Below are 15274 nucleotides of genomic sequence, written 5' to 3' on the forward strand. Positions count from 1 at the left end.
AACTACACCAACTGTTGCAACAGACTAGAAGAACTACACCAACTGTTGCAACAGACTAGAAGAACTACACCAACTGTTGCAACAGACTAGAAGAACTACACCAACTGTTGCAACAGACTAGAAGAACTACACCAACTGTTGCAACAGACCAGAAGAACTACAACTGTTGCAACAGACCAGAAGAACTACACCAACTGTTGCAACAGACCAGAAGAACTACAACTGTTGCAACAGACCAGAAGAACTACAACTGTTGCAACAGACCAGTAGAACTACACCAACTGTTGCAACAGACTAGAAGAACTACACCAACTGTTGCAACAGACCAGAAGAACTACACCAACTGTTGCAACAGACTAGAAGAACTACACCAACTGTTGCAACAGACCAGAAGAACTACACCAACTGTTGCAACAGACCAGAAGAACTACACCAACTGTTGCAACAGACCAGAAGAACTACAACTGTTGCAACAGACCAGAAGAACTACACCAACTGTTGCAACAGACCAGAAGAACTACACCAACTGTTGCAACAGACCAGAAGAACTACACCAACTGTTGCAACAGACCAGAAGAACTACAACTGTTGCAACAGACCAGAAGAACTACACCAACTGTTGCAACAGACCAGAAGAACTACACCAACTGTTGCAACAGACCAGAAGAACTACACCAACTGTTGCAACAGACCAGAAGAACTACACCAACTGTTGCAACAGACTAGAAGAACTACACCAACTGTTGCAACAGACCAGAAGAACTACACCAACTGTTGCAACAGACCAGAAGAACTACACCAACTGTTGCAACAGACCAGAAGAACTACACCAACTGTTGCAACAGACCAGAAGAACTACACCAACTGTTGCAACAGACCAGAAGAACTACACCAACTGTTGCAACAGACCAGAAGAACTACACCAACTGTTGCAACAGACCAGAAGAACTACACCAACTGTTGCAACAGACCAGAAGAACTACACCAACTGTTGCAACAGACCAGAAGAACTACACCAACTGTTGCAACAGACCAGAAGAACTACACCAACTGTTGCAACAGACCAGAAGAACTACACCAACTGTTGCAACAGACCAGAAGAACTACACCAACTGTTGCAACAGACCAGAAGAACTACACCAACTGTTGCAACAGACCAGAAGAACTACACCAACTGTTGCAACAGACCAGAAGAACTACACCAACTGTTGCAACAGACCAGAAGAACTACACCAACTGTTGCAACAGACTAGAAGAACTACACCAACTGTTGCAACAGACCAGAAGAACTACACCAACTGTTGCAACAGACCAGAAGAACTACACCAACTGTTGCAACAGACCAGAAGAACTACAACTGTTGCAACAGACCAGAAGAACTACACCAACTGTTGCAACAGACTAGAAGAACTACACCAACTGTTGCAACAGACCAGAAGAACTACACCAACTGTTGCAACAGACCAGAAGAACTACACCAACTGTTGCAACAGACCAGAAGAACTACACCAACTGTTGCAACAGACCAGAAGAACTACACCAACTGTTGCAACAGACCAGAAGAACTACACCAACTGTTGCAACAGAAAGAAGAACTACACCAACTGTTGCAACAGACCAGAAGAACTACACCAACTGTTGCAACAGACCAGAAGAACTACACCAACTGTTGCAACAGACCAGAAGAACTACACCAACTGTTGCAACAGACCAGAAGAACTACACCAACTGTTGCAACAGACCAGAAGAACTACACCAACTGTTGCAACAGACCAGAAGAACTACACCAACTGTTGCAACAGACCAGAAGAACTACACCAACTGTTGCAACAGACCAGAAGAACTACACCAACTGTTGCAACAGACCAGAAGAACTACACCAACTGTTGCAACAGACCAGAAGAACTACACCAACTGTTGCAACAGACCAGAAGAACTACACCAACTGTTGCAACAGACCAGAAGAACTACACCAACTGTTGCAACAGACCAGAAGAACTACACCAACTGTTGCAACAGACCAGAAGAACTACACCAACTGTTGCAACAGTAGCATCATAACTGTTTACACCCAGAACAAGTAATTAGATTCTTAATATTAAGATGTAAAGAATATTGGAGAACAGAATAGATTACAGTAGTTAACAGTTCAATGACCCTAGTGTAGTTGAGTGCCTCTGGAGCAACCAACCACCCAAATACACAAGATAAAGCACTTCTTTATTAACTTGACTCTGCTGAGAAGGGTCTCAGTGTCAAGTCGAAATATACAATATACAATATACAATATTTTATTTTATTATCTCCAAGCTGTTAGATATTGACGAAGAATATATTGATTGTGTTGTTTTTACATTATTTACAATTGTTGTGAAAGAAGATCTGCCTTAGATGTTTAACGAAGTGCTTCTCAAAGTCACGTTTTCCAAAAATGTTTAAAGGAAGTACAACGTACGTTTAGTTATGATGTTTTGTGAAAGAGCATAATGAAGTAGCCTTGAGATGAACCATTAAGTTTAAACTACCTGAGAACAGTGATATAAATAATGCAGTAAACCCACAAGTTGATGAATGAGACACTTGTGCAACATTTGGGAACCTTACTGAGGAAACGTTTCGCCAGCCAGTGACTTCTTCAGTCCAATACAGAGAAGAATGATTGAAGAGGAGGAGTTTGTGGTAATCAATCCCTCATTCTGTGTTCAGTCTGAGCACATCCACTCCAGGCTGAGGGACTGATTACCTCAAACTTCTCTGTATTGCACTGAAGAAGCCACTGTGTGACAAAACACTTTCTCAGTAAAGATTCCCAAATGTTGCAAAAGTGGGTCATTTATTGCCCTGAGAGTTGCAGTGATTGAAGCAGTGACCAGTTGCCACTCGTCTTGGTCAGGTATATTACAGGAGCTGAGACGACTCTCCAAGAACCGTCTCTTCTTGACGATGTTGGGGAACCAGACAGTGTTCTGGGCGGTGCTGGCTGGCTACTACACCTTCAGTGGCAAGTACAAGGAACATCAGTTCAAGATGGCCGCCGCTGACGCCAGCGAGTACAGTGGTGAGTTACCTTGAGTTAAGACAGTAAGATAAGGTAAAATAAGATAAGATTTATTCTGGAGATCTACAAATGATTTTGCGAATATTATTATTATTTTGTTCAACGACTCCGAGGGAACATAGAGTAGATAGTGTGAACATAGAGCAATGGTCTATAAAATAGGTGTGACTTCCAGTGAGGTCCTGCTTAGTTTGCAAGTGTTGAGCTGCAGCTCTTGGGCCCATCTTAAATGATCTATTTTTCTTATACTTTCAAACCCAGGAAACGTTATAACATTCTAGTTCACTTGCAAACTTGTGTTTACAATTAATATGAACATTTCTGTTATGTTTCTTTATATATACCCACCGTGATCCCTGTGCCCTGGTCCTCATCCTTGCTTAATATCAACAGTATTTTTTCATTCATATTCCATGTCTTGTTTACTCTTCTTCCCTCAATTTTCTCTATACTTTCCACTTATCATGATTGAAATATATTAGCTAATTAGCTGGTGTTTGTTTGGGTCGTCTAGGACACTCTTCCAGTTCTCTGAAGTTATCTTCATTCTCATCGTTTTCATATCATCAGCAAACAAAGGAAATGTAGAGTTAAATACGTCTCCGTCAGGTGATTTAGTAGATGCATTAGAAACAGTGGCGGGTAAAATACTGATCCTTGGGGAACCCCGCTGGATACGTCAGCTCGTAGGAAGCAACGGGGGAAGGAAGTTAAGGGGCACGCAAGTTCTCCCGCCTTTTAATAACATGTTTATTTTTCCACTATAATCTACCTTGTCCATAATTACTAACGCATTTTCTTTGTTTCGTAAGGTGAAGTCTGGGATCTTTCCTTAATTCATGGTATAACTTAACAAATCTTTGATGACAATTGTGTTGTAGAGGTGTGAGCAATGCTCAAACCTCTACAGCATAACTGTCATTACTCACATCCTTCCCTCACAGCTATGGTCGGTCTGGTGGCGTCTACGGTGGGCTGGCTGGCCACGGGATCCATGTTGACCTTCCTCAAGCCCAGAATTAAGGTCATCATACTCTTCACCATGGGTGTCTCCCTAGCCATTGTGGCAGTCTCTCTAGCTGAGGCCAGTTTCCTCTCACGTCAAGTTCAGTGTAATTCTAAAACTTAGGTTCAGTACAGTTTTAGAACTTAAGTTCAATAGTTAGGAATGGTCATGGAAATGGTCTCAGTCAATTCCACAAAATTAAAACATCAATAAATTATAAAACCGTCACAGGATAATTGAAAGGAAGATTGCTTAAGTAAACAATAAACAAATGTGTTTATCTAGATGATTATTACATTGTATAAGAAAATAAATTGTATGCCTGTATCCCTGCTGTTACCCAGAGTTACGCAGGTTAAACAAACCTGAAAGTAATTAATAGAATTATTATGCTTCTCAGTGGAACATAATTACTTTTCACATGCGCAACATGTGGGAGTCTTTATCTTGAAGACGTTTCGCACACCAGTGGTTGTGTGTTGTGCAGAGATGCGTAGGGGAGACAGTGGAAGATGAGGTGGTCAGTACCTGAGTCTTGAAGGTGGTAGTCAGTCCCTGAGTCTTGAAGGTGGTAGTAAGTCCCTGAGTCTTGAAGGTGGTAGTCTTTACCTGAGTCTTGAAAGAGGTGGTCAGTACCTGAGTCTTGAAGGTGGTGGTCAGTGCCTGAGTCTTGAAGGAGGTGGTCAGTACCTGAGTCTTGAAGGTGGTAGTCAGTCCCTGAGTCTTGAAGGTGGTAGTAAGTCCCTGAGTCTTGAAGGTGGTAGTCTTTACCTGAGTCTTGAAGGAGGTGGTCAGTACCTGAGTCTTGAAGGTGGTGGTCAGTGCCTGAGTCTTGAAGGAGGTGGTCAGCACCTGAGTCTTGAAGGAGGTAGTCAGTCCCTGAGTCTTGAAGGAGGTGGTCAGCACCTGAGTCTTGAAGGTGGTGGTCAGCACCTGAGTCTTGAAGAAGGCAGTCAGTACCAGAGTCTTGAAGGTGGTAGTCAGTACCTGAGACTTGAAGAAGGTAGTCAGTACCTGAGTCTTGAAGGTGGTAGTCAGTACCTGAGTCTTGAAGAAGGTAGTCAGTACCTGAGTCTTGAAGGTGGTAGTCAGTACCTGAGTCTTGAAGGTGATAGTCAGTACCTGAGTCCTGAAGAAGGTGCCCAGCACCTGAGTCTTGAAGGAGGTGCTCAGCACCTGAGTCTTGAAGGAGGTGCTCAGCACCTGAGTCTTGAAGGAGGTGCTCAGCACCTGAGTCTTGAAGGAGGTGCTCAGCACCTGAGTCTTGAAGGAGGTGCTCAGCGCCTGAATCTTGAAGGAGGTGCTCAGCACCTGAGTCTTGAAGGAGGTGCTCAGCGCCTGAATCTTGAATCAGGTGCTCAGCGCCTGAATCTTGAAGGAGGTGCTCAGCACCTGAGTCTTGAAGGAGGTAGTCAGTACCTGAGTCTTGAAGGAGGTAGTCAGTACCTGAGTCTTGAAGGAGGTGCTCAGCACCTGAGTCTTGATGAATAAAGGTAACAGGTGTTGTATACATCTCTAAATCAACTTAGGTGTTGTTTATCAGTAATATAATGATACATTAATAACACATGTGTTGGTGTTTCTCCTCATGATTATGTGTTCTCACAGATGACGGTGATGTGTGAGAGAGATGACATCCTGGGTCTCTCACAGATGCTCCACACTGATGTCACGTCCCAACACACCATACATAATGACATCACAAGAGATTTTGATGTAAATATTGACAATGTTACCAGGTAACCAGTCTCATGCAGTGTACTCACATAATTGTGGTTGCAGGGATCGAGTCATAGCTCCTGGCCCCGTGTAGGTGTGTGCGTGTGTGATACTGAAAGATAAAGTATATGATTTTTTTCATTTCTATCCAAATTAATATTCAAAAACATTTTTTCAATGAATGTGCGGGGTTCGAACCCGAGATTGGATCTCGGGTCCAGCAAGACGCATGATTAACAACCTTAATACATTTACAGGTGTAAAACAGGTACCAACTGTACTCCTGATATTGTGTTTAACTCTCCCACAGACACCCAGGAGTACTAGGGTGTATGAGTGCGTGTGGGTGTAGCGAGATATACTCCCCCGTGTGTGTCGACACTCGGTATACCTTCTACAGTGCTTGTCATGCTGGCTGTACTTACAGGAACATAGTTAACGGCTCCCAGGTACTCCCATATTATGCTTACATCAACCCAGTAACACAAGTTGTTTCTTATTACAACTTTCCATTGAGAGAGTAAGGTATGTTACTCATTGTGGTTGTATTTAATAAGTACTTGAGAGAAAAAAAAACGAAATTTTAGCATAAACGAATCTATGGAATTACCTTCTACGATGGGCATCCCTGTGTAGGTTCCTTCTACGTAGGTTCCACCCTACGTAGATTCATTCTACGTAGGTTCCCATGTAAGTAGGTTGCTTTTACAAGGGTCTCGTACGTTTGCTCCTACATACTGTAGGTTCCACTACCTAGCCTTTGGCAGGTACGAATGTCTGTGTTAATGCATTTATGTATAAGTCACCCGTGTATGCATACACTGATTTATACAACTGTTTACAAATAATGTTGTATTTGTCTTGATTTCAGGTGTATGGCAAGTGCTGGTGTGCTGACTTCATGCGGTCCTCAGAGCCAGAAGTCAGTTGCTGACGTCTTATGCAATAAGATCACAGCAAATAGGTGATATCACAATGTGCAAAGCAACCACTGTGAAAAAAATAGTGAACTTCCAAGCGCTTTCGTGACTTCTCACATTATCAAGGAACTGTAAAAAACAAAAGAACAGCAAAAGGTTTACATGAGGTCAAGATAACACGTCAAGGTCAACATCCGACACTTGACCCGTCCCTTCAGGGACCTAACACATCCCTTCAGGGACCTAACACGTCCCTGAAGGGACGGGTGAGGTGTCGGATGTTGAGGTTAACCTCGAGATGTAATCTCGCACTTATATATCTTCTGAAATTCTGTTATTTTTACAGTTCCTTGATAATGTGAGAAATCACGAAAGCACTTGGAAGGTCACTATTTTTTCACAGTGGTTGTTCTGCATATTAGTGTACATATCAATCTGTATCAATGTGTATATCAACGTATATATCAATGTGTATATTAATGAGTATATTAATGGAAGACACAATGTGGTTTATGGTATTTTATTGAGAAGACGTTTCGCCCACCAGAGAGTATATCAAAGTATACACTAATAGTTTAAAAAAACCGTAAGTAGGTGTATAAAACACGTGTGCAACGCTCGTGTATCTTTACCGTGGACACTTTTCGCCCTTTATCAGCACGCGAAGTCCCTGGAAGGCGAAACGTCTTCTCGTAAAAATGGCACAAATCTCAAAGCATCTCATCCGAATATTTTTCGGTAATAAGCCAATTCCTCCTTCACTTTTCCTGAAGGTAAGTGAGAGAGGTGCAAGACGAGAGGCGCGGAGTGGCGTATGCAGTCGAGGGTGCGACACTTTATGGGTGTATCTCGCACTCTCTACGTTCAACGGTGTCCTCGTAGCTTCCAACAGAGTCGTGGCTAACGTTATCCTCTTCAGGTGACGCTGTTACTTCTTATTTCTGTTTATCACTGACAGTTTATCGTGTCTGAGTGTTTGACTGTCTGAGTGTCTGAGTGGATTCCCGTCTTCTGTTGAGGTTCTCAAAATACACTGTTAGATAACACTACAATTACACAATCAGAACAGCACAATTGTTTACAGTCATTAACACTAAAGTTATAATCAATAACTCTATAGTTATACAATCATAATACCAGGACCTGGTCAGGTGTGTGAGATACCAGGACCTGGCCAGGTGTGTGAGATACCAGGACCTGGCCAGGTGTGTGAGATACCAGGACCTGGTCAGGTGTGTGAGATACCAGGTCCTGGCCAGTTGTGTGAGATACCAGGACCTGGCCAGGTGTGTGAGATACCAGGTCCTGGCCAGTTGTGTGAGATACCAGGACCTGGTCAGGTGTGTGAGATACCAGGTCCTGGCCAGTTGTGTGAGATACCAGGACCTGGCCAGGTGTGTGAGATACCAGGACCTGGCCAGGTGTGTGAGATACCAGGACCTGGTCAGGTGTGTGAGATACCAGGACCTGGCCAGTTGTGTGAGATACCAGGACCTGGTCAGGTGTGTGAGATACCAGGACCTGGTCAGGTGTGTGAGATACCAGGACCTGGTCAGGTGTGTGAGATACCAGGACCTGGTCAGGTGTGTGAGATACCAGGACCTGGTCAGGTGTGTGAGATACCAGGACCTGGTCAGGTGTGTGAGATACCAGGACCTGGTCAGGTGTGTGAGATACCAGGACCTGGCCAGGTGTGTGAGATACCAGGAGCTGGCCAGGTGTGTGAGATACCAGGACCTGGTCAGGTGTGTGAGATACCAGGACCTGGCCAGGTGTGTGAGATACCAGGACCTGGCCAGGTGTGTGAGATACCAGGACCTGGCCAGGTGTGTGAGATACCAGGACCTGGTCAGGTGTGTGAGATACCAGGACCTGGCCAGGTGTGTGAGATACCAGGACCTGGCCAGGTGTGTGAGATACCAGGTCCTGGCCAGTTGTGTGAGATACCAGGACCTGGCCAGGTGTGTGAGATACCAGGACCTAGCCAGGTGTGTGAGATACCAGGACCTGGTCAGGTGTGTGAGATACCAGGACCTGGTCAGGTGTGTGAGATACCAGGACCTGGCCAGGTGTGTGAGATACCAGGACCTGGTCAGGTGTGTGAGATACCAGGACCTGGTCAGGTGTGTGAGATACCAGGACCTGGTCAGGTGTGTGAGATACCAGGACCTGGCCAGGTGTGTGAGATACCAGGACCTGGCCAGGTGTGTGAGATACCAGGAGCTGGCCAGGTGTGTGAGATACCAGGACCTGGCCAGGTGTGTGAGATACCAGGACCTGGCCAGGTGTGTGAGATAGCAGGTCCTGGCCAGGTGTGTGAGATACCAGGAGCTGGCCAGGTGTATGAGATACCAGGACCTGACCAGGTGTGTGAGATACCAAGACCTGGCCAGGTGTGTGAAAAGCCAGACCCTGGCCAGGTGTGTGAGATACCAGAACCTGGCCAGGTGTGTGAGATACGAGGACCTGGACAGGTATGTCAGATGCCAGGATTTGGCCAGTGTTTTTACACATTCTCACCACCATTCTCTCTGTCTCTGGTCAGATGTGTGAGTGAGAGAGAGAAGGACCTGGCACTGGGAGTGCTGAACGTGGCTCTCTCTCTCAGTTTTGTGGTGCCTCCTGTGTTGGTGGGAGTTGTGGTGGGTGAGTACTCTCTCTCTCTCTGCATGTTCTGTTGTGTGTGTGTGTGTGTGTGTGTGTGTGTGTGTGTGTGTGTGTGTGTGTGTGTGTGTGTGTGTGTGTGTGTGTTTGTGTGTGTGTGTGTGTGTGTGTGTGTTTGTGTGTGTGTGTGTGTGTGTGTGTGTGTGTGTGTGTGTGTTTGTGTGTGTGTGTGTGTGTGTGTGTGTATGTGTGTGTGTGTTTGTGTGCACTCACCTCACCTAGTTGAGGTTGCAGAGGTCGAGTCCAAGCTCCTGGCCCCGCCTCTTCACTGGTCGCTACTAGGTCACTCTCCCTGAACCATGAGCTTTATCATACCTCTGCTAAAAACTATGTATGGATCCTTCCTCCACTACATCGCTTCCCAAACTATTCCACTTCCTGACTACCCTGCGGCTGAAGAAATACTGCCTAACATCCCTGATTCATCTGTGTCTTCAACTTCCAACTGTGTCCCCTTGTTGCTGTGTCCCATCTCTGGAACATCTTGTGTGTGCGTGTGTGTGTGTGTGTGTGTGTGTGTTTGTATGTGTGTGTGTGTGTGTTTGTGTGTATGTTTGTGTGTATTCACCTAATTGTGGTTGCAGGGGTCGATTCTAGCTCTTGGCCCGGCCTCTTCACTGTGTGTGTGTGTGTGTGTGTGTGTGTTTGTAAAACACTACATTAACAGCAGGACACTGGAACATAGTCCGGCTTCTATAATAACATATAACACACACACACACACACACACACACACACACACACACACACACACACACACACACACACACACACACACACACACACACACACACACACACACACACACACACACACACACACACACACACACACACACACACACACACACACACACACACATCTTATATATCTTTCCTCTCAACAGATCAAATCTGTATACTGTGGCAGAGAAGCTGTGGTGAGAGAGGCTTCTGTCACCTCTATGACATGGATGCCTTCAGATACCTGATGTCTGGGACTGTAGCAGGTGAGTGAGGGAGAGAATGAGGGAGTGAGGGAGAGAGTGAGGGAGTAAGGGAAAGAGTGAGTTAGGAAGTGAGGGAGAGAGTGACGAAAATGGTGTGAGGGGAGGGTAAGAGAGGCAGGGACTGTGTATTAGATATATTTGTGGGTGATCTAGCGCCCTGAAAATGCTAGGTAATCGTCCTTGATGATAATAATAATAATAATAATAATAATAATAATAATAATAATAATAATAATAATAATAATAATAACCAGAAGGCTCAGGTATGTACACAGGCTTATATACATATACAAGCACACATACAAGCACACATACAAGCAGACATATCAGCAGACATACAAGCACACATACAAGCAGACATACAAGCATACATATCAGCAGACATACAAGCACACATACCAGCACACATACAAGCACACATACAAGCAGACATACCAGCAGACATACAAGCATACATACAAGCAGACATACCAGCAGACATACAAGCATACATACAAGCAGACATACCAGCACACATACAAGCACACATACAAGCACACATACCAGCAGACATACCAGCAGACATACCAGCACACATACCAGCACACATACAAGCAGACATACCAGCAGACATACCAGCAGACATACCAGCAGACATACCAGCACACATACCAGCACACATACCAGCAGACATACCAGCAGACATACCAGCAGACATACCAGCAGACATACCAGCACACATACCAGCAGACATACCAGCAGACATACCAGCACACATACCAGCACACATACCAGCAGACATACCAGCACACATACCAGCACACATACCAGCACACATACCAGCACACATACCAGCACACATACCAGCAGACATACCAGCAGACATACCAGCAGACATACCAGCACACATACCAGCACACATACCAGCACACATACCAGCACACCTCAAAGGCGATGGGACCGGACAACATCTCCCCATGGGTCCTTAGAGAAGGAGCAGAGATGCTGTGCGTGCCCCTAACCACAATCTTCAACACATCCCTTGAAACTGGGCAACTACCTGAGAAATGGAAGACAGCTAATGTAGTCCCCATATTTAAGAAAGGAAACAGAAACGAGGCACTAAACTACAGACCTGTGTCTCTGACATGTATTGTGTGCAAAGTCATGGAGAAGATTATCAGGAGGAGAGTGGTCGAACACCTGGAAAGGAACAAGATTATAAATGAAAACCAGCATGGGTTCATGGAAGGCAAATCTTGTATCACAAACCTCCTGGAGTTTTATGACAAGGTAACAGAAGTAAGACACGAGAGAGAGGGGTGGGTTGATTGCGTTTTCCTAGACTGCAGGAAGGCCTTTGACACAGTTCCCCACAAGAGATTAGTGCAGAAGCTGGAGGATCAGGCGCACGTAAAAGGGAGGGCACTGCAATGGATAAGGGAATACCTGACAGGGAGGCAGCAACGAGTCATGGTACGTGAAGAGGTATCACAGTGGGCGCCTGTTACGAGCGGGGTCCCACAGGGGTCAGTTCTAGGACCAGTGCTATTTTTTATATATGTGAACGACATGATGGAAGGAATAGACTCTGAAGTGTCCCTGTTCGCAGATGACGTGAAGTTGATGAGAACAATTAAATCGGACGAGGATGAGGCAGGACTGCAAAGAGACCTGGACAGGCTGGACATGTGGTCCAGCAACTGGCTTCTCGAATTCAATCCAGCCAAATGCAAAGTCATGAAGATTGGGGAGGGGCAAAGAAGACCGCAGACAGAGTATAGGCTAGGTGGACAAAGACTACAGACCTCACTCAGGGAGAAAGACCTTGGGGTGACCATAACACCGAGCACATCACCGGAGGCACACATCAACCAAATAACCGCTGCAGCATATGGGCGCCTGGCAAACCTGAGAATAGCGTTCCGATACCTTAATAAGGAATCGTTCAAGACACTGTACACTGTGTATGTTAGGCCCATACTGGAGTATGCAGCACCAGTCTGGAACCCACACGTGGTCAAGCACGTCAAGAAGTTAGAGAAAGTACAAAGGTTTGCAACAAGGCTAGTCCCAGAGCTCAAGGGAATGTCGTACGAGGAAAGGTTAAGGGAAATCGGACTGACGACACTGGAGGACAGAAGGGTCAGGGGAGACATGATAACGACATACAAGATACTGCGGAGAATAGACACGGTGGACAGAGATAGGATGTTCCAGAGAGGGGACACAGGGACAAGGGGTCACAACTGGAAGCTGAAGACTCAGACGAGTCACAGGGACGTTAGGAAGTATTTCTTCAGTCATAGAGTTGTCAGGAAGTGGAATAGCCTAGCAAGTGAAGTAGTGGAGGCAGGAACCATACATAGTTTTAAGAAGAGGTATGACAAAGCTCAGGAAGCAGAGAGAGAGAGGATCCAGTAGCGATCAGTGAAGAGGCGGGGCCAGGAGCTGAGTCTCGACCCCTGCAACCACAATTAGGTGAGTACAATTAGGTGAGTACATACCAGCACACATACCAGCACACATACCAGCACACATACCAGCACACATACCAGCAGACATACCAGCACACATACCAGCACACATACCAGCAGACATACCAGCAGACATACCAGCAGACATACCAGCAGACATACCAGCAGACATACCAGCAGACATACCAGCAGACATACCAGCAGACATATCAGCAGACATACCAGCAGACATACAAGCAATCATACAAACTGATATAACAGTGTTGACACTGTCGTCTCTCTGACACAGCTGGAGTCCTGTGCGGGTTCTTCTTCGAGTGTCTCATCTTAAAGTGGCACCAGAACCTCGACTTCTACGGTCACAAGGAGATGATGGATCTGGGTCTTTTTGTCTTGAAGACGAAGAAGAAGGACGAAGAAGATACGAGGAACGGAAGGAAGGAAGATGAAGAAAACTTTGGTGGATAGAAATTATATGTTCGTGAGATCTGGCCTCGGGTATTGTGATAGTAGAGAGAATGACAGTACCCAGAAGGTGGGTGACAGGACGTAGAGAACACGTGTTTATTATGTGTTTATTAGGCAGGTTTAGATACTGGTGAGTTGACTGTGTTGTGGCCATCTAGATGAGTTGACCATCTAGGACCGCGGTGTGGGTTTAGTGATTAAAATAATGATAATAATAATAATAATAATACAATAATAATAATAATAATAATAATAATAATAAATAAAGCACTAGTGCAATATTTAGGTATCTTTATTCTGGAAACGTTTGGCTACACAGTGGCTTCTTCAGTCCAATGCAGAAAAAGTTGGAAGATGAGGAGTAGTTTGGGGTAATCAGTCCCTCGGCCTGGAGTTGATGTGTTCAGTACCTCGGTCTTGACATAAGTGGAGCTGAGAAAGGGCTTGTAAGCCCCATCCTGAGGCATGGTAAGTCATAAGTAATAGTAACTCCAGTTCTTCTGGAAGGAAACTTCTGAAGCTTCTGTAACTGGAACCCTTGCTGGAGCCCTTGCTGGAACCCTTGCTGGAACCCTTGCTGGAACCCTTGCTGGAACCCTTGATAGAACCCTTGCTGGAACCCTTTCTGGAACCCTTGCTGGAACCCTTGCTGGAACCCTTTCTGGAACCCTTTCTGGAACCCTTGCTGGAACCCTTGCTGAAACCCTTGCTGGAACCCTTTCTGGAACCCTTGCTGGAACCCTTGCTGGAACCCTTTCTGGAACCCTTGCTGGAACCCTTGCTGAAACCCTTGCTGGAACCCTTTCTGGAACCCTTGCTGGAACCCTTGCTGAAACCCTTGCTGGAACCCTTTCTGGAACCCTTGCTGAAACCCTTGCTGGAACCCTTTCTGGAACCCTTGCTGAAACCCTTGCTGGAACCCTTTCTGGAACCCTTTCTGGAACCCTTTCTGGAACCCTTGCTGAAACCCTTGCTGGAACCCTTGCTGGAACCCTTGCTGGAATACTTGAGGATATCCTCACTGCTCTACTCAAGTCTTCCAGCTCAGGCTGACACATTCAACACCCTGTGTAAACATCATTCTTCGTGATGCAATTTGACAGGGAAAACATAGCTAGCTTTTGTTCCCACTGTGTCATTATTATATAGAATAGTGTATTCAGTTTTATTAAATAAAGTGAATAAAAAATCCATGAATATACCTACCTCTTAATGTATATAACGTTCACCTTTATATATACATTTTATTGAGGTATCTTTGTATTAACATATTTTTATTTACGAATGACATCAATTAGAAATATTTCTGGAGTTACAATACTGTAGCAGCTTCTGTGTGATAATTTATAGCGATAACTTGAGTCAGAATTACAGAAAGTGTTTATTGACACGCACCTTTAATATGCCCAGCAGATATTCTCTCTCTCTCATACACCACCTGATGGTTTAATTGGGTTTAAAGTCTGTCTACTACTCACAGCGTCACTAAGTCAGCGTGCCACCTGTCGAGACTCCACTCCAGCAAAAATAACTTGAGTGATCAAGGCAGCGGGATCAAAATGTTCTGTAATAAATGTATCCTAGAGTTTGCTTACGTGTGTTTCTAAACCAATTTGACGAGTGTATTATTCTGTAAAATATGGAATAATCTCTTACCACATAGTGTAAGATACAAGCTTGCATTAATAATAATCATAATCTTTATTTCTACAAGTACATGTACAAGATATACAGACCATAGCTGACATCAATGACATACTGACATCAATGGCAAATTTGGTCAATTTTGTCCCCAGGATGCGACCCACACCAGTCTACTAACACCCAGGTACCTATTTTACTGATAGGTGAATAATAGACAGCAGGTGCCTTAAAGAAATACGTCCTAATGTTTCCAGCCGTACCGGGTATCGAGCCCCGGACCTCAGTGTGTGAGCCGAGTGCGCTAGCAATCGAGCTACGGGACACCTGACCCACCACTGACAAACTTGTTAA

The 15274-nt window shown here is 45.0% G+C and overlaps 1 protein-coding gene across 5 annotated transcripts in view; it reads left to right on the forward strand.

The window, feature by feature from the left end:
• Nucleotides 1-14870, forward strand: part of LOC128687567 (solute carrier organic anion transporter family member 74D) — a 24488-nt gene extending 9618 nt beyond the window's left edge. For 4 of the 5 annotated variants that reach the window (XM_053775048.2, XM_053775049.2, XM_053775047.2 and 1 more), the window contains 9 exons: nt 2894-3058; nt 4003-4142; nt 5673-5803; nt 6094-6232; nt 6655-6705; nt 7477-7622; nt 9249-9349; nt 10254-10355; nt 13101-14870. In XM_053775048.2, coding sequence (XP_053631023.2) covers nt 2894-3058; nt 4003-4142; nt 5673-5803; nt 6094-6232; nt 6655-6705; nt 7477-7622; nt 9249-9349; nt 10254-10355; nt 13101-13279 — 1154 coding nt within the window. In that variant the 3' untranslated portion in view covers nt 13280-14870. The remainder of the gene's footprint in view (nt 1-2893; nt 3059-4002; nt 4143-5672; nt 5804-6093; nt 6233-6654; nt 6706-7476; nt 7623-9248; nt 9350-10253; nt 10356-13100) is intronic. The other variant, XM_053775050.2, reaches the window with a different exon arrangement.
• The last annotated feature ends 404 nt before the right edge of the window (nt 14871-15274 follow it).

This window comes from Cherax quadricarinatus, chromosome 11 (genome assembly GCF_038502225.1).
Source record: "Cherax quadricarinatus isolate ZL_2023a chromosome 11, ASM3850222v1, whole genome shotgun sequence".
In the NCBI taxonomy this organism is placed as follows: domain Eukaryota; kingdom Metazoa; phylum Arthropoda; class Malacostraca; order Decapoda; family Parastacidae; genus Cherax; species Cherax quadricarinatus.